This window comes from Nomascus leucogenys, chromosome 21 (assembly GCF_006542625.1).
Source record: "Nomascus leucogenys isolate Asia chromosome 21, Asia_NLE_v1, whole genome shotgun sequence".
In the NCBI taxonomy this organism is placed as follows: Eukaryota; Metazoa; Chordata; class Mammalia; order Primates; family Hylobatidae; genus Nomascus; species Nomascus leucogenys.
The window spans coordinates 81,924,078-81,949,988 of record NC_044401.1 but is presented as its reverse complement, the minus strand read 5'-3'; the positions used below and the strand labels follow the sequence as shown (position 1 = coordinate 81,949,988).

Sequence of the window (25,911 nt, the reverse complement as noted above, 5' to 3'; positions counted from 1 at the left end):
TGAGCCAGGCGGCCCTCGGGGGAGGCCACGGCTGACGGGCCTGGCCGTGTGGGGCTGAAGGCTGATGTTTTCTGGAGACCCATGGGGACACCCGGAGGGAGGCCTGACCCTCAGGGCACCAACAGCCCAGGGCAGCCAGGCTCCCCTTGCTGCAGGGTCAGGAGGGAAGCAGGAGGCTAGCGTGGAAACTGGGAGTGGCAGGGGTGGGAGGTGCTGAGGTTTGTGCAGAGCAGGGCGGGTTGGGGAGCATTTCAGACACAGGTCAGGGGAGGCCCCTGCCGGGTGCTGGTGTCTGAGCTGAGAACCAGTGACGTGAAGGAGGGACTGATGGGAAGTTCGGGAGGCAGTATCCCGCCATGGGAGACGAACGTGGGTCTTGGGACTCAGGGCTGCTCAGGGGGCCTGATGAGACTGGGCAGGGCTTCTCAGCAGGCAGCGTTCAGGGCCCAGTGGGGTGGGGAGATCCAGGCCCTGCCTTTCCAATCCCTGGCCTTCCCAGAGGGGCATCCGGCAGAGAAGGGCCTGCCAGGGTAGGGACGGTGGGTGGGGTGTGGTGGACTGCGGTGGTCCCAACCCCATGCCCTGTGTCCACCAGGCTGCTACCCCCGGTGCCCCAAGGACAGGCCCATCTATGATGAGGACCTGAAGAAGTGTGTCACTGCAGACAAGTGTGGCTGCTACATCGAGGACACCCACTACCCACCTGGAGCGTCGGTTCCCACCGAGGAGATCTGCAAGTCTTGGTACCTAAGCTCACGTGGCCGGGGGCCTGGGGGAGCTGCACATATGGGCACATGAGTACACACACACGTGTGAGCACACAGTACACAGACACACAACCATTCCATGTGGGTGCACATGCATACAAATTCACACAGCACACACATGCACACACACAGTCACATGCACACACAGCACACACATGCACACATGAATGGACGCTGACACGCAGGCACACACAGTCACACATGCACACAGTGCACACATGTACACACGCCTAGACACAGATACCCAGGCACACACAGTTATACAGTCACACATGCATGGGCACAGAGTCACATGTGTACACATACACACACGTGTGGACAGACATGCGGGCATAGTTACGTGCGCACATGCACTCACACTCAGTCACACATGAACACATGCTTACATGCGTGGACACGGACACACAGACACAGTCACACATGCACACATGCACAGACACATACACCCAGGCACACACTCACAGTTACACAGTCACACATGCACACATGCATGGACGCAGACATACAGGCACACACAGTCACACAGTCACACATGCATGGTCAGACACACAGGCATACACAGTCACACATGCACACATGCATGAACGCAGACACACAAGCACACACAGTCACACATGCACACAGGAGCCAGGCCACAGAGGTACCAGTCCCTCACTGGGGCGGGGGGTCTTCTGTTCTCATCCCATCCTCTGGGTCTGGCTTTTTCCTTCCTCTCCTCGCCCCTGCTCTGTTCCCACAGTTAGAACCCAATGAGGGGGCTCTTCCGGAGCTGGCTTTGGGGCAGTGCCTGGGGGCTTTGGGCTCGGTACTAGCCACACGGGGAAGCTGGGGGTCTGAGCAGGGTGGGCTCAGTGTCAGTGGAGTGGGACTTGTAGCCGTGTGCTTGCTTTGCAGCGTGTGCGCCAACTCCTCCCAAGTCGTCTGCAGGCCGGAGGAAGGTGAGCTGCCCTCTGCTGCCAGCCCTGCAGTGGCCGGGCCCATCCTGGGGAAGCCTGTGGGGCCTTGGATGGGTGGGGTGTGCTGATCTCCTCCTGGGCTCTGCCCGTTTGGTCCCCCCCCAGCTCAGACCCATCTCTAATGTGTACCAGCCCTGGGGGCTGCCGTGACCCATTTTGTTTCTTCTGGGGTGCCGGTATCCTGTAGGGAATTTCCATCACCCTCTTCTGTGATCCAGCTTCTGCATTCTGATGAGATTCCCTTTATTCAAAGAGAGGGGCTCTGGGACGGGTGCAGTCTCACTGGAGCATTTCTTAGCTGGTCGTGGGGGCTTGGGCACACCTGGCCTTCCTCCTGTCTTGCTCCTGATGAGGTGATTTTTGCCTCACCCTCACCCCCAGGAAAGATTCTCAACCAGACCCAGGATGGCGCCTTCTGCTACTGGGAGATCTGTGGCCCCAACGGGATGGTGGAGAAGCACTTCAACATCTGTTCCACTACGCCACACCCGTCCACCCTGACCACCTTCACCACCATCACCCTCCCCACCACCCCCACCACCTTCACCACCACCACCACCACCACCACCACCACCTCGACCCCCAGCACACGTAAGGCCCCCTGGTTCCCTCCATGCTTCCTTGGGCTCTCACCTTCCCCTGCATCCAGCATCCAGCACAGAGGGCTCTTTCAGGGGCAGGCTCTGACCTCTGCACACCAGCTGCAGAGTGAGGTGACAGTGACATTCCTCTGCACTGAGGTGTGAGGGAGCCTGCCCTGGCTCCCCTGGCCTGGTGCATTGAGATAGTAGCATCCTGACCACATCCCCAAGCCCAGACCACAGTGGAGGATCACTTGGGGAGATTTCTGAAAACCATCAGGAAACTATCCCTAAGGGTTAGAGAAATTTTCTCATGTTCCCCTGCGTTTGTTCTGGTTGAAATCCTAGCTACCACCGAACAAGCCACCAGGGGTATGATAGCCACAGAAAAAAGAAACTTAAAAAAAAAAAAAAGACAAGATTTTAAAAGATCTTGAACTATGTAGTGATACCCTCTTTTCTTCCTGCTTTATTGCAGTTTTATCAACAACTCCGAGTAAGTGACGGTGATGATATTCACGATGACAAGCAGGGTGGGAGGAGCGAAGTCTTATAAAATCACCTTCAGGATGCTTCCTTCAGGGCCCAGATGTGAGGCTGGCGGGGCTGGACTCTGCTTACGGACCAAAGATGGGTGTATTTCGGCCACTTCATTCACGGTTTGCTGAGGCCAGGGGCTAAAGTGAGACCTGACTGGCTGTCGGTGACAATATTGCTGGTTAAGACTGGAGACAAAGCCCCTTCCAGCACACTTCCTTACTGGAATGGGCAGCTGTCTTTTTATTGATTCTTTGAGAAAAGTATTGAAAATAGCTGAGGAAAGGGTCCATCACACCCAGGTGTGGCCCTGGGTGGCCCCGTCTCTTTGGGTTCAGGTTTTCAGTTGCAAAACGAGGATGGAAGTGGTGTCCAGCCCTGAGCTCTCTGGCCCTGCACTCTGGTTTCTTGGCAATGACAGGGAAAAGAGAGATTGCAGCTGGGGGACGGTCATGGAGGTCCCTGGGTCCTCTAAATCCTGGTGGCCTCCTGGAGGTGCCTCTCCCCAGGTGCGAGAGACGAGAGCTTGGTTTTGCTTCCCTAGAGCTGTGCTGCTTCTGGTCTGACTGGATCAATGAGGACCACCCCAGTAGTGGCAGCGACAGCGGCGACCGAGAAACATTTGATGGGGTCTGCAGGGCCCCTGAGGACATCGAGTGCAGGTCGGTCAAGGAGCCCCACCTCAGCTTGGAGGAGCTAGGCCAGAAGGTGCAGTGCGACGTCTCTGTCGGGTTCATTTGCAAGAATGAAGACCAGTTTGGAAATGGACCATTTGGGCTGTGTTACGACTACAAGATACGTGTCAATTGTTGCCTGCCCATGGATACGTGTATCACCACTCCCAGCCCTCCAACTACCACTCCCAGCCCTCCAGCCACCACTCCCAGCCCTCCAACTACCACTCCCAGCCCTCCAACCACCACTCCAGCCCTCCAACTACCACTCCCAGCCCTCCAGCCACCACTCCCAGCCCTCCAACAACCACCACAACCACCCCTCCACCAACCACCACCCCCAGCCCTCCAACTACCACTCCCAGCCCTCCAACAACCAGCACGACCACCCCTTCACCAACCACCACTCCCAGCCCTCCAATAACCACCACAACCACCCCTTCCTCAACTACCACTCCCAGCCCTCCACCAACCAGCACGACCACCCCTTCACCAACCACCACTGCCAGCCCTCCAATAACCATCACAACCACCTCTTCCTCAACTACCACTCCCAGCCCTCCACCAACCAGCACGACCACCCCTTCACCAACCACCACTCTCAGCCCTCCAACGACTACACCCATCACTCCTCCAACCAGCACGACCACCCTTCCACCAACCACCACTCCCAGCTCTCCAACAACTACTCCTCTCTCTCCATCAATAACTCCTCCTACATTTTCACCATTCTCAACGACAACCCCTACTATCCCATGCGTGCCTGTCTGCAATTGGACTGGCTGGCTGGATTCTGGAAAACCCAACTTTAACAAACCAGGTGGAGATACGGAATTGATTGGAGATGTCTGTGGACCAGGCCGGGCAGCTAACATCTCTTGCAGAGCCACCATGTATCCTGATGTTCCCATTGGACAGCTTGGACAAACAGTGGTGTGTGACGTCTCTGTGGGGCTGGTATGCAAAAATGAAGACCAAAAGCCAGGTGGAGTCATCCCTATGCCCTTCTGCCTCAACTACGAGATCAACATTCAGTGCTGTGAGTGTGTCACCCAACCCACCACCATGACAACCACCACCACAGAGACCCCAACTCCGACACCCATCACCACAGAGACTCTGACCCCAGCACCCATCACCATCACCACTACAGTGACCACAACCACAACACCCACCAGCACACAGACCCCAACCCCAACACCTACCACCACAGAGACCACAACCCCGACAGCCACCACCACAGAGACCCCAACCCCAACACCCACCACCACCACTACAATGACCCCAACCCCGACACCCACCACCACCACTACAGTGACCCCAACCCCGACACCCACCACCACCACTACAGTGACCCCAACCCCGACACCTACCACCACAGAGACCCCAACCCCGCACCCACTAGTACACAGACCCAAACCCCTCCACCAACACCTATCACCACCACCACAGAGACACCAACTCCAACACCCACCACCACCACTACAGTGACCTCAACCCAAACACCCACTGGCACACAGACCCCAACTCCTCAACCAACACCTATCACCACCACCACTGCCGTGACCTCAACCCCAATATCTACCACAAAAGAGACCCCAACCCCAACAGCCACCACCACAGAGACCCCAACCCCAACACCCACCACCACAACTACAGTAACCCCAACACCCACCACCACCACTACAGTGACCCCAACCCCGACACCTACCACCATAGAGACCCCAACCCAGACACCCACAAGCACACAGACCCCAACCCCTCCACCAACACCTATCACCACCACCACTACAGTGACCCCAACCCCAACACCCACCAGCACCACCACAGAGACCCCAACTCCAACACCCACCACCACCACTACAGTGACCCCAACCCCAACACCCACTGGTACACAGACCCCAACCACAACACCCATCACCACCACCACTACGGTGACCCCTACCCCAACACCCACCGGCACACAGACCCCAACCCCGACACCCATCACCACCACCACTACGGTGACCCAAACCCCAACACCCACTGGCACACAGACCCCAACTCCTCCACCAACACCTATCACCACCACCACTACTGTGACCTCAACCCCAATATCCACTACAACAGAGATCTCAACCCCAACACCCATCACCACAGAGACCCCAACTCCAACACCCATCACCACCACCACTACGGGGACCCCAACCCCAACCCCAACCCCAACACCCACTGGCACAGAGAGCCCAACCACGACATCCATCACTACCACCACTACGGTGACCCCAACCCTAACACCCACCGGCACGCAGAGTCCAACCCCGACACCCATCACCACCACCACTACGGTGACACCAACCCCAACACCCACTGGCACACAGAGTCCAACAACGACACCAATCACCACCACCACTACGGTGACCCCAACCCCAACACCCACGGGCACACAGAGTCCAACCCCGACACCCATCACCACCACCACTACAGTGACTCCAACCCCAACACCCACCAGCACAGAGACCCCAACCCCCACACCCATCACCACCACCACTACGGTGACCCCAACCCCAACACCCACCAGCACACAGACCCCAACCCCCACACCCATCACCACCACCACTACGGTGACGTCAACCCCAACACCCACCAGCACACAGACCCCAACCCCGACACCCCTCACCACCACCACTACGGTGACCCCAACCCCAACACCCACCAGCACACAGACCCCAACCCCGACACCCCTCACCACCACCACTACGGTGACCCCAACCCCAACACCCACTGGCACAGAGAGCCCAACCCCGACACCCATCACCACCATGACTACAGTGACATCAACCCCAACACCCACCGGCACACAGACCTCAACCCCGACACCCATCACCACCACCACTGCGGTGACCCCAACCCCAACACCCACCAGCACACAGAGCCCAACCCCGACACCTGTCACCACCACCACTGCAGTGACCCCAACCCCAACACCCACAGGCACACAGACCCCAACCCCGACACCTGTCACCACGACCACTACGGTGACGTCAACCCCAACACCCACCGGCACACAGACCTCAACCCTGACACCCATCACCACCACCACTACTGTGACCCCAACCCCAACCCCAACACCCATCACCACCACCACTACAGTGACCCCAACCCCAACACCCACCAGCACGCAGAGTCCAACCCCAACACCCATCACCACCACCACTATGGTGACACCAACCCCAACACCCACTGGCACACACAGTCCAACACCAACACCAATCACCACCACCACTGTGGTCACGTCAACCCCAACACCCACCGGTACACAGACCCCAACTCCGACACCCATGACCACCAGACTACTGTGACCCCAACCCCAACACCCACTGGCACACAGAGTCCAACCCCAACACCCATCACCACCACCACTACAGTGACCCCAACCGCAACACCCACCGGCACAGAGACCCCAACCTTGACACCCATCACCACCACAACTACAGTGACCCCAACCCCAACACCCACTGGCACACAGAGTCCAACCCCGACACCCATCACCACCACCACTACAGTGACTCCAACCCCAACACCCACCAGCACACAGACCCCAACCCCCACACCCATCACCACCACCACTACGGTGACCCCAACCCCAACACCCACCAGTACACAGACCCCAACCCCAACACCCATCACCACCACCACTGCAGTGACCCCAACCCCAACACCCACTGGCACACAGACCCCAACCCTGACACCCATCACCACCACAACTACAGTGTCCCCAACCCCAACACCCACTGGCACAGAGACCCCAACCCCGACACCCATCACCACCACCACCACTACGGTGACCCCAACCCCAACACCCACTGGCACACAGAGTCCAACCCCGACACCCATCACCACCACCACTACGGTGACTCCAACCCCAACACCCACCAGCACACAGACCCCAACCCCCACACCCATCACCACCACCACTATGGTGACCCCAACCCCAACACCCACTGGCACACAGACCCCAACCCCAACACCCATCACCACCACCACTACGGTGACCCCAACCCCAACACCCACTGGCACACAGACCCCAACCCCGACACCCATCACCACCACCAGTACGGGGACTCCAACCCCAACCCCAACAACCACTGGCACACAGACCCCAACCCCCACACCCATCACCACCACCACTACGGTGACCCCAACCCCAACACCCACCGGTACACAGACCCCAACCCCGACACCCATCACCACCACCACTACGGTGACCCCAACCCCAACACCCACTGGCACACAGACCCCAACCACAACACCCATCATCACCACCACTACGGGGACTCCAACCCCAACCCCAACACCCACTGGCACACAGAGCCCAACCACGACACCCATCACCACCACCACTACAGTGACGTCAACCCCAACACCCACCGGCACAGAGACCCCAACCCTGACACCCATCACCACCACCACTACGGTGACCCCAACCCCAACACCCACCGGCACAGAGACCCCAACCCTGATACCCATCACCACCACCACTACGGTAACCCCAACCCCAACACCCACCGGCACACAGAGCCCAACCACGACACCCATCACCACCACCACTACGGTGACCCCAACCCCAACACCCACCAGCACACAGACCCAAACCCCAACATCCATCACCACCACCAGTACAGTGACTCCAACCCCAACACCCACCAGCACACAGACCCCAACCCTGACACCCATCACCACCACCACTACAGTGACCCCAACCGCAACATCCACTGGCACAGAGACCCCAACGCCGACACCCATCACCACCACAACTACGGTGTTTCCAACCCCAACACCCACTGGCACAGAGACCCCAACCCTGACACCCATCACCACCACCACCACTACGGTGACCCCAACCCCAACACCTACTGGCACACAGAGTCCAACCCCGACACCCATCACCACCACCACTACGGTGACGTCAACCCCAACACCCACTGGCACACAGACCCCAACCCCGACACCAATCACCACCACCACTACCGTGACCCCAACCCCAACACCCACCAGCACACAGACCCCAACCCTGACACCCATCACCACCACCACTACAGTGACCCCAACTCCAACACCCACTGGCACAGAGACCCCAACCCCGACACCCATCACCACCACCACTACGGTAACCCCAACCCCAACACCCACTGGCACGCAGAGTCCAACCCCCACACCCATCACCACCACCACTACAGTGACTCCAACCCCAACACCCACCAGCACACAGACCCCAACCGCGACACCCCTCACCACCACCACTACAGTGACCCCAACCCCAACACCCACCGCACACAAAGTCCAACCCCGACACCCATCACCACCACCACTACGGTGACACCAACCCCAACACCCACTGGCACACAGAGTCCAACCCCGACACCCATCACCACCACCACTACGGTGACGTCAACCCCAACACCCACTGGTACACAGACCCCAACCCCGACACCCATCACCACCACCATTACAGTGACCCCAACCCCAACACCCACTGGCACACAGACCCCAACCCCGACACTCATCACCACCACCACTACGGGGACCCCAACCCCAACCCCAACACCCACCGGCACACAGAGCCCAACCACGACACCCATCACCACCACCACTTCGGTGAGGTCAACCCCAACACCCACCGGCACACAGACCCCAACCCCAACACCCATCACCACCACCACCACTACGGTGACCCCAACCCCAACACCCAGCAGCACAGAGACCCCAACCCCAACACCCATCACCACCACCACTATGGTGACCCCAACCCCAACACCCACCGGCACACAGAGCCCAACCCCAACACCCGTCACCACGACCACTATGGTGACGTCAATCCCAACACCCACCGGCACACAGACCTCAACCCCGACACCCATCACCACCACCACTACCGTGACCCCAACCCCAACACCCACCGGCACACAGACCCCAACCCCGACACCCATCACCACCACCACTACAGTGACGTCAACCCCAACACCCACCGGCACAGAGACCCCAACCCCGACACCCATCACCACCACCACTACGGTGACCCCAACCCCAACACCCACTGGCACACAGACCCCAACCCCGACACTCATCACCACCACCACTACGGGGACCCCAACCCCAACCCCAACACCCACCGGCACACAGAGCCCAACCACGACACTCATCACCACCACCAGTACGGTGACTCCAACCCCAACACCCACCAGCACACAGACCCCAACCCCGACACCCATCACCACCACCACTACGGTGACTCCAACCCCAACACCCACCGGCACAGAGACCCCAACCCCGACACCCATCACCACCACCACTACGGTGACCGAACCCCAACACCCACCGGCACACAGACCCCAACCCCGACACCCATCACCACCACCACTACGGTGACCCCAACCCCAACACCCACCGGCACACAGACCCCAACCCCGACACCCATCACCACCACCACTACGGTGACGTCAACCGCAACACCCACCAGCACACAGACCCCAACCGCGACACCCCTCACCACCACCACTACAGTGACCCCAACCCCAACACCCACTGGCACACAAAGTCCAACCCTGACACCCATCACCACCACCACTACGGTGACACCAACCCCAACACCCACTGGTACACAGACCCCAACCCCAACACCCATCACCACCACCACTACGGGGACCCCAACCCCAACACCCACCGGCACACAGAGCCCAACCCCGACACCTGTCACCACGACCACTACGGTGACGTCAACCCCAACACCCACCGGCACACAGACCTCAACCCCGACACCCATCACCACCACCATTACGGTGACCCCAACCCCAACACCCACTGGCACACAGACCCCAACACCGACACTCATCACCACCACCACTACGGGGACCCCAACCCCAACCCCAACACCCACCGGCACACAGAGCCCAACCACGACACCCATCACCACCACCACTACAGTGACGTCAACCCCAACACCCACCGGCACAGAGACCCCAACCCTGACACCCATCACCACCACCACTAGCGTGATCCCAACCCCAACACCCACCGGCACACAGACCCCAACCCCGACACCCATCACCACCACCACTACGGTGACCCCAACCCCAACACCCACTGGCACAGAGACCCCAACCCCGACACCCATCACCACCACCACTACGGGGACCCCAACCCCAACACCCACCAGTACACAGACCCCAACCCCGACACCCATCACCACCACCACTACGGTGACCCCAACCCCAACACCCACTGGCACAGAGACCCCAACCCCGACACCCATCACCACCACCACTACGGGGACCCCAACACCCACCAGTACACAGACCCCAACCCCGACACCCATCACCACCACCACTACGGTGACCCCAACCCCAACACCCACTGGCACAGAGACCCCAACCCCGACACCCATCACCACCACCACTACGGGGACCCCAACCCCAACACCCACCAGTACACAGACCCCAACCCCGACACCCATCACCACCACCACTACGGTGACCCCAACCCCAACACCCACTGGCACAGAGACCCCAACCCCGACACCCATCACCACCACCACTACGGGGACCCCAACCCCAACACCCACCAGTACACAGACCCCAACCCCGACACCCATCACCACCACCACTACGGTGACCCCAACCCCAACACCCACTGGCACACAGACCCCAACCCCGACACCCATCACCACCACCACTACGGGGACCCCAACACCCACCAGTACACAGACCCCAACCCCGACACCCATCACCACCACCACTACGGTGACCCCAACCCCAACACCCACCGGCACAGAGACCCCAACCCCGACACCCATCACCACCACCACTACGGTGACGTCAACCCCAACACCCACCAGCACACAGACCCCAACCCCGACACCTATCACCACCACCACTACGGGGACCCCAACACCCACCAGCACACAGACCGTAACCCCGACACCCATCACCACCACCACTACGGTGACGTCAACTCCAACACCCACTAGCACACAGACCCCAACCCCGACACCCATCACCACCACCACTACGGGGACCCCAACACCCACCAGTACACAGACCCCAACCCCGACACCCATCACCACCACCACTACGGGGACCCCAACACCCACCAGTACACAGACCCCAACCCCGACACCCATCACCACCACCACTACGGTGACCCCAACCCCAACACCCACCGGCACAGAGACCCCAACCCCGACACCCATCACCACCACCACTACGGTGACGTCAACCCCAACACCCACCAGCACACAGACCCCAACCCCGACACCCATCACCACCACCACTACGGTGACCCCAACCCCAACACCCACCAGCACACAGACCCCAACCCCGACACCTATCACCACCACCACTACGGTGACCCCAACCCCAACACCCACCAGCACACAGACCCCAACCCCGACACCCATCACCACCACCACTACGGTGACCCCAACCCCACCACCCATCACCACTACCACTATGGTGACATCAACCCCAACACCTACCACTACAAGCATGGAGCCTTCCACCCCCAGAAGCACAGCACCCATTGTTGAATCGACGACATCCAAACCTCCGCCTGAGTCCTCAACCCCTCAGACCTCTCGGTCCACCTCTTCCCCTCCCACGAAGTCGACCACCCTTCTGAGTACCCTACCACCTGCCATTGAGACAACCAGCACGGCCCCACCCTCCACACCCACGGCACCCACGACCACGACAGGAGGCCAGACATCATCTCCACTGCCCAGCACCATCACATCCCCTCCAGGTAAGCAGAGCCGCTCGGTTCCTCTGGCCTGGGATGATCCTTCCTCCCCTTGTGCCAGGCAGGACTGTCCCAGGAAGGCTCAAGGCACGTTCTCGGTGCCTCCCTGCCCACCAAGCTTGGTTACTGTGTGGGCAGAAGCCGCTGACACTGGCCAGTGAGGGGCAGTGGAGCCTAGGCTATCCCACTCGCCCATAAGACGGCCTTCTTCAGGGGCCCACTGCTGTGTGATGTGGTGCTGTGGGAGTCCACCAAGCCTGGGGGGCAGAGAGAGGCTGCCAGTCAGGTGCCTGCGGGTCCTCCTGCTTCTGGCTGCACCCCCTCCTCGGGGCCTTTCCGTGGTGAACGGCGTGCCACAGCCAGTGCCTTCTGGACGCCTCTTGCTGGCAGTCGGCTTGGCCAGCAAGCTGTGTTGCTGCCGGAGCGCCAGGTCACCTGCAGGCTCTCGTGACACTTGGCTGTGGTGATACTGGCCTTGCCACTCCACCCTGCCCGGTGACTCTGAGAGCCTGAGAGGTGGGTGTGAGGCCTTGGTCCTCCAGTTCTGCCACCCGGTCGGCTGTCTGGCTCCCTTGCAGCTGGGGAATGGCAGTTGGGACCCTGTGGCATCTGAGATGAGCAACATCTCAGCCCCCACTGGTGTCTCCTGCTCTCACAGGCACCCCCACTCACGGTACCACGACTGGGTCATCTTTAGCCCCCACTCCCAGCACTGTGCAGCTGACCACCACCAGTGCCTGGACCCCCACGCTGACCCCAATCTCCACACCCAGCATCATCACGACCACAGGCCTGAGGATCAGCCCCTCCACTGAGCTTATCTGCTGTGTCCTGAACGACACCTACTATGCACCAGGTACTCAGGGTGTTCACATCCTGTGCTCGGGCGGCCGAGGCTGGCCCTGGCATGTACTGATGGGTCAGGCGCCAGGGCTGAGATTGCAGTGGGAGCGTCTCAGGAGGCGGCAGCCGTTGAGGGTGGCTGTGTCCAGGGCATGGCTTCCCTTGGTGGCCTCTGTGGGGGCCTCTGCTGTGGGGACCTCCGTGCAGTCCAGCGGCTAGCCCCGCCTCTGGACGGTGTGGTTATGGGTCTGTCTCCGTTCGCAGGTGAGGAGGTGTACAACGGCACATACGGAGACACCTGCTATTTTGTCAACTGCTCACTGAGCTGTACCTTGGAGTTCTACAACTGGTCCTGCCCATCCACGCCCTCCCCAACGCCCACGCCCTCCAAGTCGACGCCCACGCCTTCCAAGCCATCGCCCACGCCCTCCAAGCCGACGCCCAGCACCAACCCCCCCGCGTGCCCAGACTTTGATCCTCCCAGACAGGTCAGTGGGCTGCAGGCGGCTTTGTCCCCACAGCATTGAGCGCAGCATGTCTGGGCAGCCGAGGCCCCAGGCACCACTTCCTGCTGGTCATCTGAGGGCTGAGGCCTCCTGCAACCCTTGGGTGTGGGGTCTGCCGAGCCCTCCACATTTTCACCGTGCCCTGCCGTGCCTGGCGAGGTGGCTGGCTGCAGTGAGGTCCATGGAAGCCACCTCGGCCTCCAGCCTCCTGACTCAGCACCCGCCCTTCCCGAGCGCAGACCACCCCATCCTGTGCCAGTCCCCCTGACCGTCCCTTGCCTCCCGCCCCCAGGAGAACGAGACGTGGTGGCTGTGCGACTGCTTCATGGCCACGTGCAAGTACAACAACACGGTGGAGCTCGAGAAGGTGGAGTGTGAGCCGCCGCCCGTGCCCACCTGCTCCAACGGCCTCAACCCCGTGCGCGTCGAGGACCCCGACGGCTGCTGCTGGCACTGGGAGTGCGACTGTGAGTCTGGGGCCCCCGGGCCCTCCCCGCATCTCCTGCCCTCTCCGTGGGTGGGGGCTGCAGGGCCCGTCTCCCGGGGGTGGAAGGGCTGAGTCTCCTTGGGCACAGACCCCACTGCAGTGTTCGCTGAGGCTGGGTGACTTCTGAGGGTCTTCTCACAGCCCTGCTTTTGCCTCATTGGGTGGGGAGGGCCTGGGCAGGTGGAGGGCTTGCCTGGTGGAGTTAGGGCCCCTCCCTGGAACAAGGGTGCTTCTGAGGCAAGAGGGGGCTGAGTTGAGGTTTGAACCCTGGTCCATCCTGCAGAATGGGCTGCTGTGGGTGCGCCAGGGCCAGTGCAGCTCAGACATCCCCATGCCCACGCACAGGAGTGGGGTTTTCAGGCCCCAGTTTCCTGCTGGCTCTTCCTGACTGTGTCCCGGCCCAGCCCTTGCACCCGACCCTGGCCGAGGGGCACAGGTGGCATGGCTTACTCTGGCTCCCTCGCAGGCTACTGCACAGGCTGGGGGGACCCGCACTATGTCACCTTCGACGGACTCTACTACAGCTACCAGGGCAACTGCACCTACGTGCTGGTGGAGGAGATCAGCCCCTCCGTGGACAACTTCGGAGTTTACATCGACAACTACCACTGCGATCCGAACGACAAGGTGTCCTGCCCCCGCACCCTCATCGTGCGCCACGAGACCCAGGAGGTGCTCATCAAGACCGTGCATATGATGCCCATGCAGGTGCAGGTAGGCACAGCGTGGCCGCGGGAGGCTGGCACGGAGGCAGGTGCTGACATGGGCCCCAATGCACCCCGGTTCCCCAGGGGCCAGAGGACTGGGCTGCGGGGGTGCCCAGGCATAGCCTCTCCTAGAGCCGGGCTGGAAGGTGGGGTGGGGTGGGCGACTGGCTCCGGGACACATCAGCTCTTCCCGCAGGCCCTCCAGGTGCGTCCTGGGCCCCTCGAGCCCTGGCACGCATGCCACCATGCCATGCTGGGCACAGTCTCTGCAGCAGCAGCTGCCTCCTGAGGACAGAGTCAGGGACAGGGCTCTGCACACCCTTGGCTGAGACGCCCCTACTTGCAAGGGAGTCATTGGTTCTGAGGCTCAGGAGGCCCCGGGAGCCTATGTGGGGCTCCACAGTCCCCAGGTGCTCCCAGGAGAGCTCCTTCACTGGCTCACCCATGGGACCAGGGTCTGGTTGGGAGCAGTGGAGTGGAAGCAAGAAAGGGGGCAGGAAAGGGGGGGGTAGGCAGGGCCCTCTCCCTACATGTGTAGGTCGGAGAGCAGGCGGGGCTGGGCAGCCCCAGAGCTCTGCCAAGGAGAGGACCGAGGCAGCTGCAGCTCCCATGGCGTGTCGGCCGCAGGTGCAGGTGAACGGGCAGGCGGTGGCGCTGCCCTACAAGAAGTACGGGCTGGAGGTGTACCAGTCTGGCATCAACTACGTGGTGGATATCCCCGAGCTGGGCGTCCTCGTCTCCTACAATGGCCTGTCCTTCTCTGTCAGGCTGCCGTACCACCGGTTCGGCAACAACACCAAGGGCCAATGTGGTGAGTTCCGTGACCCCCATGGCACCTGAGGCCCACCGAGGCCCCCACGGCTCCCACTGTCCCCTGTGCCCCCATGTCCTGCCCCAGGGCAGGTGGCCAGGCCAGGCTGAGGCTGAGGCTGCGTGTAAACACCCATGAGCCCGGCTGTGGGCCTCTTGCCCCACTGCTTGGGGCTGCTGTGGCCATCATCCCGGGTTCAGTCCCTGTGAGGAGCCAACAGGAGGGGGCCTGGCCTGGTTTCTGCCCTCGGCCCTGGCTGGCCGGTCCCGGGCATCTGGGCTGGAGAAGGGCAGGGCTTACCCTGTCTGCAACGTGGCCTCTCTCACTGATACAGGCACCTGCACCAACACCACCTCCGACGACTGCATTCTGCCCAGCGGGGAGATCGTCTCCAACTGTGAGGCTGCGGCCGACCAGTGGGTGGTGAATGACCCCTCCAAGCCACACTGCCCCCACAGCAGCTCCACGACCAAGCGCCCGGCCGTCGGCGTGCCGGGGGGCGGCAAAACGACCCCACACAAGGACTGCACCCCGTCTCCCCTCTGCCAGCTCATCAAGGACAGGTGACCCCGCCCGGGCCTGCCTGTGGCCACGACACCAACAAGCTGAGGGCCTCTGTGCCCCAGCCCCCAGCTCTTGCAAAGACGAAGGAGGCAGCGTGTGGGGCCTGGCGCTGGGGCTGGGAAGGCACGATGCCGCGGAACCAGGATCAGGCGCTAGGTCGCCGTGGGGTCCAGGACCCGGGCCCTTGGGTTCCACAGGGCTGAGCTGCCACGTCTGGCATGCCTGTGCCTTTATTGAACTCCACAGTCTCTACTGGCTCCTGGGAAGGTGCAGGGCTGGCCGAGTGTGAGGTCTGGAGGAGACCAGTCAACCCAGGACAGAGCTCAGGGCTGATGTTGGGAGGGCAGATTTGGGCTTTGACAGAGAGGGGGTGCTCCTAACGCTGGCAGTCACTGGGAGTCAGCATCCTTCCAGGCCCCTGTCCCTGAAAGTATAGGGGCCACGTACAGGCTGGGTGTCCATCTGCCAGGGTTGCTGGAGGGGGTCCTGAAGCTGATCACCACATAGACGTGGCTTCTATCTCTGGGAGCCGGGCTGCAGAGCCACCTTGCTCACCCATCCCTTGGTCTGTCCCTGAGCTGTCCCCTGTCTGGCCTGTCCCTTGACCCTCCATCAGCCACAGGCACCTCTCTGGCAGGTGCTGGACTCCAGGAGGACAGTCTGGGCAGAGATGCTGGGGTAGGGAGTGGGGGAGAGGCAGGTGCCACCTGAGTGTGACCTGTGCCTCTCCCTGCGCAGCCTGTTTGCACAGTGCCATGCGCTGGTGCCCCCGCAGCACTACTACGATGCCTGCGTGTTCGACAGCTGCTTCGTGCCGGGCTCGAGCCTGGAGTGCGCCAGTCTGCAGGCCTACGCAGCCCTCTGTGCCCAGCAGCACATCTGCCTTGACTGGCGGAACCACACGCATGGGGCCTGCTGTAAGTGCCCATCTGCCCCTGCCCTGGAGCTGGGGGCCTGCAGGCCAGACGTGGTCTCTAGGCTCTGCCGGGTGCTGTGCCGAGCCTGAAGCTAGACCTAGGTGGGCTGCGGGCAGGGACACAGAGATGGTGGGTGTGAGACCAGGGCTGGGGCCATGGGGTGGGGAAGGCCAGGCTGGAGGGGCTGAGGTGCTGGGGCTTCTGCCAGTGCTGCTAAACGCAACTGGGGGCCCACCACCCGGCTCGGGACAACCGCGAGGGCAGAGGTTGATGCCCAGGCAGCTGGCCGCCCTCCTCCGTGTGTGGGGCACTGGGCAGCTGTCACTCAAGGGGGTCGAGGCTCCTCCATCTGACATGAGGCAGCCCTCTGACCCCTGCCTCTGTCCCACAGTGGTGGAGTGCCCATCTCACAGGGAGTACCAGGCCTGTGGCCCTGCAGAAGAGCCCACGTGCAAATCCAGGTATGTTGTTTGAGGGTCCACCAGGACCGTGGGCTCGCCCTCTGCAGTGCGGAGGGTGCCATCAGCTGGGCATAGCAGTCCCACTGCCAGCTTACAGCTGCCAGCTCCCCAGCCCCACCTCACCTGTCTGACGATGCCCTCCCGCCCCCAGCTCCTCCCAGCAGAACAACACAGTCCTGGTGGAAGGCTGCTTCTGTCCTGAGGGCACCATGAACTACGCCCCTGGCTTTGATGTCTGCGTGAAGACCTGCGGTAGGCCACTCACTCAAACTGTCCCCTCCTGCCTCCCTCCTGCCTCCTCCTGGGTGTCCACGGAGGCTGCGACCAGGAGGCTGACCACCCCCACCCCTGCTCCCTGCTGCACAAGGACTCTGCTAACACAACTGGTTTCTTCCCTCTTCCTAGGCTGTGTGGGACCTGACAACGTGCCCAGAGAGGTAGGCCTCACCGTGTTGCTGGGCGATCCTCCCACAAATTCTGAATTCTGGGGAGTGAGGGATGGACATGAAAACCTGGAACCTCAAAGATTGAGGAATGAGGTCACCTAAGTCCTGGATGGCTGAGTTGGCAGGGACACCACCCACTCACCCACCCATCCTTCCACCCACCCACTCATCCATCTATGCACCCATCTACCCACTCACTTACCCCTCCATCTATCCTTCCACCTACCTAGTCATCACCCACTCATCTATGCACCCACCCACCCACCCACTCACTCATCTATGCACCCACCCACCCACCCACCCACTCATCTATCCACCTACCCACCCACCCACCCACTCATCTATCCACCTACCCACCCACCCACCCACTCATCTATCCACCTACCCACCCACCCACCCACTCATCTATCCACCTACCCACCCACCCACCCACTCATCTATCCACCTACCCACCCACCCACCCACTCATCTATCCACCTACCCACCCACCCACCCACTCATCTATCCACCTACCCACCCACCCACCCACTCATCTATCCACCTACCCACCCACCCACCCACTCATCTATCCACCTACCCATCCATCCACCATCCATCTACCATCCACCATCCACCATCCACCCACCCACCTATCCACCCATCCGCCCACCCATCCATCCACCCAACCATCCACCATCCATCCATCCACCCATTCACCATCTGTCTACCATCCACCCACCCACCTATCCACCCATCCGCCCACCCATCCATCTACCCATCATCCATCTACCATCCACCCACCCACCTATCCATCCACCCATCCATCCATCCATCCACCCATCCATCCATCCATCCATCCACCCACCATCTGTCTACCATCCACCCATCTATCCACCCATCCGCCCACCCATCCATCCACCCAACCATCCACTATCCATCTATCCATCCATCCACCATCTGTCTACCATCCACCCACCCACCTATCCACCCATCCACTCACCCATCCATCCACCCAACCATCCACCCTCCCATCCATCCACCCATCCACCCACCCGTCCATCTATCCACCCACCATCCACCCATTTATCCATCCATTCTCCCTCCCTCCATTCACCACCCATTGGTCATATGATACTCTGTCTAGAAGCTCTGACATGACATCTTGGCCACCTCTGTGCTGCCCATGCCTCCTACCTGTGGTAGCAGCCATGTGGCTGATTCCTTAGCTAAATTCTGCACAAACCTGAGAGGCCTGAGTGGAGAATTTGCCACGTGCCAAGCCCCTGCTGGCAGATGCTGGTGAGCAGGTCATGGCTTTGTGATATCAGTGAATGAGCAGCTACTGTCCTATCCCAGAACCTGCCTGGTGTGCTTAGAAGTGAGGAGGGACATGGTTTTCCCACAGGATCCCTCAGCACTCTGCTCAGGGTAGCTGTTTCTCCCCGCTGACCACAGCTGCAGCCCCGGGGCTGTGGTGAGGCGGGGCCTGCCTGGTGCCTCCTGTCCTCTCTACTCACCCTTCTTTCCCTGCAGTTTGGGGAGCACTTTGCGTTTGACTGCAAGGACTGTGTCTGCCTGGAGGGTGGAAGTGGCATCGTCTGCCAGCCCAAGAGGTGCAGCCAGAAGCCTGTTACCCACTGCGCGGAAGACGGCACCTACCTCGTCACGGAGGTCAACGCCGCCGACACCTGCTGCGACATTACCGTCTGCAGTAAGGCCATCCCCTGGGGCCCACACCACCTCTCGGGGTGCACACATCCCTGTAGGCTGGGCTGCCTGCTGTCCCCTCCTTGGCAAGTGAGGAAACAGCTGGCTTGGGGGCCTCTGCTGTGCCCCTTGAGAGGGCTTGGAGGGGGCCGCTGCGCCCAGTCCAGGCATCCCGGCTGCAGGGCCTGACCTGGGTGGGGAAGGGACCCTTGGAGGTGCTGGAGGCCCGACCCTGTGCAGTGGCCCCGGGGGCTTTGCCTGGGAGGAGCCACCCTCACGGCCGCGTGCGCACCGTCTTCAGAGTGTAACACCAGCCTGTGCAAAGAGAAGCCTCCCATGTGCCCGCTGGGATTCGAAGTGAAGAGCAAGATGGTGCCTGGAAGGTGCTGTCCCTTCTACTGGTGTGGTAAGCAGGGCTGGTGGGCAGGGCAGGGACGAGGCTGCCGCCTGGGGTGGGGTGGCTGTAAGGGGATCGGCTCCCTCCTGGGGGTCTCAGATTCTGGGGACACAGATGGCTGCATGCTTGGCTGATGCACCCACCCCAGCCCTGAGCACTCGCTCCATCCACTGGGTGTGCACCGGGAGTGCGGGTCTGGCCAGGTGGCCACCCCGGGGCAGTCTCCAACGAACGGCCTTCTCCGTTCTTTCTCCCAAGAGTCCAAGGGGGTGTGCGTTCACGGGAATGCTGAGTACCAGGTGAGCCCTGGGCTGGGTGAGGGGGAGGAGGGGAGGAGGTCGGCTGCAGTGTGGGGGTCCTGGCAGGCTCTTGGGCTGGCTGGGGTGCTGGAGAGGCCCCTGCCTCACATCTCTCCCTGTGCCCGAAGCCCGGTTCTCCAGTTTATTCCTCCAAGTGCCAGGACTGCGTGTGCACGGATGAGGTGGACAACAGCACCCTGCTCAGCGTCATCGCCTGCACCCACGTGCCCTGCAACACCTCCTGCAGCCTTGTAAGTGGCCGCCCTCCTACTTCAGCCTGCCCTCTTCCCTCCTCCCAGACAAGCACCCGGGCCCATGTCTGCGTCGTGAGCCTTTCTTTCCTCCTTTCAACGCCAACCTGTCCCTGTCCCCATCTCTCCATCCTGACACCTGGCCAGCCTGGGGCCTCCTCCAGGTGGGGGGTCTCGGCAGCCCCGCAGGCTTTGTGTGGTGTGGGGTACAGCCTGGGAGTTCAGCTGCAGTGGCGTGTCTGTGTGCGCAGGGCTTCGAACTCGTGGAGGCCCCCGGGGAGTGCTGTAAGAAATGTGAACAGACGCACTGTATCATCAAACAGCCCGACAACCAGCATGTCATCCTGAAGGTAGGTGTGCGCTGCTGGCCCCGACATGGCCGGGTTGCTTGAGCCCAGGGCAAGGCGCGGGCCACCCAGGATCCCCCAGCTGAGTCCTCCCAGTCCTGGGCTCAGCTGTGATGGGCGTCCTGGGGCTGCCATGACAAATGAACAGGTGTCTTCGGGCAGAAAGGGATTCTCCTGGTTCTGCGGCCCAGAAATCCAAGAGCAAAGGGCCTCAGGGCTGTGCTCCCTCGGAGGCGCTGGGCAAGGATCCTTCCCAGCCTCTGGTCACTCCAGGTGCCCCTTGGCTGTGACCACAAGGTTTCCTTCCCTGTGTCTGCCTCTCCTCTCCCTTTTAAGGATTTAGGGCCCCCCAGGTAGGATGATCTCATCTTAGGATCCTTCACTTAATGACACCTTCAAAGACCCCCTTTCCAAGCAGGTCACGTTCATAGATTCAGAGTTAGAACACGGACAGACCTTTGAGGGCTGTGTGGGCTCCAGGCTGGCGCCTGATGTGGGGCCCCACCCGTGTCACTTGTATTGTGGCCCTAGGCCCCGCCAGGAGGCCTCCCCGGCCAGGTGTCTCCAGGGTGTCTTCCTGGCCGGGCTGGGGCTGGGCCTGCTGCCCTCCCTCACCAGAGCTCCCTGCCCCACAGCCTGGGGACTTCAAGAGCGACCCAAAGAACAACTGCACATTCTTCAGCTGTGTGAAGATCCACAACCAGCTCATCTCGTCCATCTCCAACATAACCTGCCCCGACTTCGACGCCAGCGTTTGTGTCCCGGTGAGTTGGCCACCTGGGGCCTGGCTGTGTGTGCTCTGCTGGGAGTGGGGTTGCCTGGTGTTCTGGGGGGCTGGGGCCCCAATGCTGTGACAGTGGCCTCGGGCCTGGTCTGAGCTGCCGCAGGAGGCTTTGCCTGGGGCTTTCTGCAGCAGCTACCTCCGCCCACGGCATGGTGGGAAGGTGCTGTCACCCCCAGAAATGTCTGGGGGTCCTGGGCTCATTCTCCTTTCCCTCCAGGGCTCCATCACACTCATGCCCAATGGATGCTGCAAGACCTGTGAGTACAGGGCACAGCCTGGGTGGTAGGCAGGGTGGGGGCACAAGGGCTGGTGCCCTCAGCCCCGCCTGGGGTGGCTGGAGGCTGGACAATGGCCTCCGGGTGGGCAGTGAGGGCTGGGGGCTGAGGCCGAGCCTGGGGAGGGGACGCAGCGAGGGAGAGCCACCTCGAAGATGTGGAGGCCCTGCCCTGAGCCACTGCCCCCTCTCCCCAGGCACCCCTCGCAATGAGACCAGGGTGCCCTGCTCCACCGTCCCCGTCACCACGGAGGTTTCGTACGCTGGCTGCACCAAGACCGTCCTCATGAATCATTGCTCCGGGTCCTGTGGGACATTTGTCATGTGAGTCCCAGGCTGGGAGTGTGCCTGGAGGGGGTGGTGGAGGCCCCAGGGAGGTGAGAGGCCAGCGCTGGCCCCAGGAGGTCACCCCTCACTCCGCCCTCCCCCCAGGTACTCGGCCGAGGCCCAGACCCTGGACCACAGGTGCTCCTGCTGCAAAGAGGAGAAAACCAGCCAGCGGGAGGTGGTCCTGAGCTGCCCCAATGGCGGCTCGCTGACACACACCTACACCCACATCGAGAGCTGCCAGTGCCAGGACACCGTCTGCGGGCTCCCCACCGGCACCTCCCGCCGGGCCCGGCGCTCCCCCAGGCATCTGGGGAGCGGGTGAGCGGGGTGGGCACAGCCCCCTTCACTGCCCTCCACAGCTTTGCCTCCTCCGGACCCTCTGAGCCTCCTAAGCTCGGCTTCCTCTCTTCAGATATTTATTGTCTGAGTCTTTGTTCAATCCTTGCTTTCCAATAATAAACTCAGGGAGACATGCTGCACTGTGTGGTTTAGGCTGGTGCTGCAGGGGTGCGGCTTGGCCACTGTGCATGGCGGAGGCCACCAGGCTCTGCATGCAGGACACGGGGACAGCACACACACGCCACGTGGTTGGCAAATCCATTGTACCAAATGCAGAGGGGATATGGGGGCTGCCTGCCCTCTGCTCCCCATTCTTACCCTGGGCAAAACCCCCATGGGGCTGTCGAAATGTGGTCAGATTCCCTTGTAGGAATCCCCCGGCCCTGAATCTGTGAAAAGAGCCCTGGGTTCCTTCACAGCCATCTCCCAGGCTTTCCACAGTTGGTGGGGCCTTTGTGTAGCCCTGAGGGTCAGGTGGCCCTGGGGAGGGGATTTGTGTGTGTGTGTGTAGCCCCGAGGGTCAGGTGGCCCTGGGGAGGGTGTCTGTGTGTGTGTGTGTGTGTGTGTGTGTGTGTAACCCCGAGGGTCAGGTGGCCCTGGGGAGAGGGTGTGTGTGTGTTAGTGTGTAGCCCCGGGGGTCGGGTGGCCCTGGGGAGGCGGTGTGTGTGTGTGTGTGCATGCGTGTATGTGCATGCACATGTGAGCATTTGCTTGTGTGCACACATGTCTGCATGTGCCGTGTATGTGATGTGTGTGTGCGTGTGCGTCTGTGTGTGTGCGCGCACGTGTGTTTGTGTGCATGAGCGTGTGAGCATTTGCTTGTGTGCACACGTGTCTGCAGGTGCCGTGTGTATGTGAGATGCGCCTCGTCCTGGGTCTCTACACTGGGAAAATGGAGAAGGTCTTAGTTCTCAGGTCACTGTCAGCTCCTGCTGCATAGTGACAGAAGGTGGCCAGGACCTGGTGGCCCCATCAGGGCTTTGGGGAGCTGCCAGGCAGAGCCACCAACACCTTCAAACCTGCAGAAGTTCTGGTTGGTTCCGAGGACCCAGCTGGACAGGGGACACTGGCTGTGGACCCTGGGCACAGTGCCCACTCGTGTTGGAGAGCTGAGTCCCCGGCCTTCTGGGTGCAGCCCACGGAGGCTGCTTGGCCCAGAGCAGGTGCCTGGTGTCTCCTGTCAAAGGCAGCAGGTGTGTGTGGGGAGGCCGAGGCCCCTGAGCACAGTGATCCAACCTCAAGCATCCTCTGAGGTCAAAGGGGAGGACATTTGTCCCCAGACCACAAGGCTGTGCCACACGCCTCACATGTGACGATGCCACACCCCTCACACGCGACGAAACCCTCAAGAGGGCAGACACCTGGGCTGGGCTCCACACTTCCAAAGCCAGGGCGCAACGGGTCCTCAGGGTGTGACGGGTCCCCAGGGCGTGACGGGTCCCCAGGGTGTGACGGGTCCCCAGGTGTGATGGGTCCTCAGGGCGCAATGGGTCCTCAGGGTGTGACAGGTCCTCAGGTCGTGACGGGTCCCCAGGTGTGATGGGTCCCCAGGGTGTGACAGGTCCTCAGGGCGTGACGGGTCCCCAGGGTGTGACGGGTCCCCAGGGCATGACGGGTCCCCAGGGCGTGACGAGTCCCCAGGTGTGACGGGTCCTCAGGTGTGACGGGTCCTCAGGGTGCAACAGGTCCCACCTCGTGCTGTCCTGCCTCCCAAATAGCTGTACAAGCATGTGGCACCATGACTGGCTAATTTTTAACAGCTTGCTTTTTGTTCTTATCTTTCAAAACAATCCTATGTTTTACTAAAGTAACATGCATGTGATTTTTGCATAGTTTTGTTTGTTTTGTAGAGACAGGGTCTCACTATGATGCCCGGGCTGGTCTCAAACTCCTTCCAGGGTTCAAGTGATCCTACCACCTCAGCCTCCCAAAGTACCAGGATTACAAGCATGAGCCACTGAGCTTGGCTCCTGGCAGGGGGCTGAGGCCACTGCCCTCCCCTAGTTGCCCTCTCCCCCATCTGACCCCAGGGAGGGTCGCGGTTGAGCAGCAACTCTGGGGTCTGAAGCCAGTTGGGACATCCCAGCTCATCAGCGACACCCTGGGTCCTGGAGCCCGCTCGGGCCTGGGGTCTTTCAACTGCCCCACTTGGCGCAGGACAGCCCCCCAAAGGACCTGCTCACCCCCTCTGGTGTTCCCAGGAGCCCACACTGTCTAGGCCTAGGGACCTCCTGGGTGGTCAGTTGGCCTGGGCCTGCCATGGAGCCCCTGAGGCCACCCCAGAGCCTCTGGCATAGCCACGTGGGGATTCTGGGTGCTTCAGAACTGGCCCTTCCATGAAGCGGTCAGCATGAACCCCAGAGCCATCCTTGGGTCATTTCGAGCATGGCCTGTTTCTGGCCCACCCCCCAAACCTATCACATCTCTGCCTGGCTGTGCCCCCTGGGCCCAGCAGTCCCCGCACAGGCCAGGAAATGGGCAGGGCGGGGTGGAGGCACTGCGGCCAGAGACCTGGTAAGGAAGAGGTGGTCAGGCCCCCTCCAGCTTCCTCATCTGTCTCCCAGCTTGCAGCTGTGAAGAGGGGGTTCCCCTGGTGATGCAGCGTGGACACGGGTAGGCTAGGCCCCTGCCTGCTCTTCCCTGCTGTGCCCTTTAAAGCAGAGGCTACCTGGGAAGCTCAGTAGAGCATGAGTCCTGACCCCAGTCCTTCCCCAGACAGCCCTGCCCCTTCCCAGAGTAGGCCGCACTCCTTTCCTAGGATGGGCCCCTCCCCTTCCCCAGAGCGGGCCCCACCCCTTTCCTAAGACAGGCTCCGCCCCTTCTGCCCACTCAGGATCTTCCTTTTGGGTTCTCTATGTCCAGAACTCCAGTGCAGGTGTTGAGGGTGGGGAGGGAGCTGCCCCTTCAGGTGGAGGCAGGGTTGGTGTCAATGGAGGGGCAGGGAGAGGCAGGGGCTCCCCTCCACCCCGTCCAGTCGCTGTGCAGCCCCCGACTTTATCCCCAGCGCCCTCCTCTTCCTCACGTAGCTCATTCCCCCAGCTGGGTCCTCCTGGGTCTCCCTAGGGGTGACCTGGGGCAGGGGCTGCCTGTTTCCCCGGGCTACCCACAGTGGGCTAAGCCTAGAGCAGACGAGATAGGGAGCCAGCCAGCCAGGTGGGCAGCCCGCCACCCC

At 61.4% G+C, this 25,911-nt stretch overlaps 1 protein-coding gene across 1 annotated transcript in view; it reads left to right on the top strand.

Annotated features, from left to right (window-relative positions):
* The window catches only part of MUC2 (mucin 2, oligomeric mucus/gel-forming), a 35,233-nt gene extending 12,358 nt beyond the window's left edge, over window positions 1-22,875 (top strand). Inside the window, 29 exon segments of the mRNA XM_030801864.1 lie at window positions 596-743; window positions 1,662-1,705; window positions 2,105-2,314; window positions 2,783-2,800; window positions 3,386-3,763; window positions 3,766-4,919; window positions 4,970-6,842; window positions 6,845-8,824; window positions 8,827-9,855; window positions 9,858-12,293; window positions 12,949-13,146; window positions 13,398-13,621; window positions 13,932-14,106; window positions 14,593-14,840; window positions 15,461-15,644; window positions 15,979-16,207; window positions 16,947-17,125; window positions 17,517-17,586; window positions 17,738-17,838; window positions 17,992-18,023; window positions 19,545-19,722; window positions 20,020-20,124; window positions 20,374-20,414; window positions 20,543-20,665; window positions 20,917-21,015; window positions 21,648-21,776; window positions 22,014-22,053; window positions 22,268-22,394; window positions 22,503-22,875. Coding sequence (XP_030657724.1) covers window positions 596-743; window positions 1,662-1,705; window positions 2,105-2,314; window positions 2,783-2,800; window positions 3,386-3,763; window positions 3,766-4,919; window positions 4,970-6,842; window positions 6,845-8,824; window positions 8,827-9,855; window positions 9,858-12,293; window positions 12,949-13,146; window positions 13,398-13,621; window positions 13,932-14,106; window positions 14,593-14,840; window positions 15,461-15,644; window positions 15,979-16,207; window positions 16,947-17,125; window positions 17,517-17,586; window positions 17,738-17,838; window positions 17,992-18,023; window positions 19,545-19,722; window positions 20,020-20,124; window positions 20,374-20,414; window positions 20,543-20,665; window positions 20,917-21,015; window positions 21,648-21,776; window positions 22,014-22,053; window positions 22,268-22,394; window positions 22,503-22,722 — 11,972 coding nt within the window. The 3' untranslated portion in view covers window positions 22,723-22,875.
* Window positions 22,876-25,911: the final 3,036 nt, after the last annotated feature.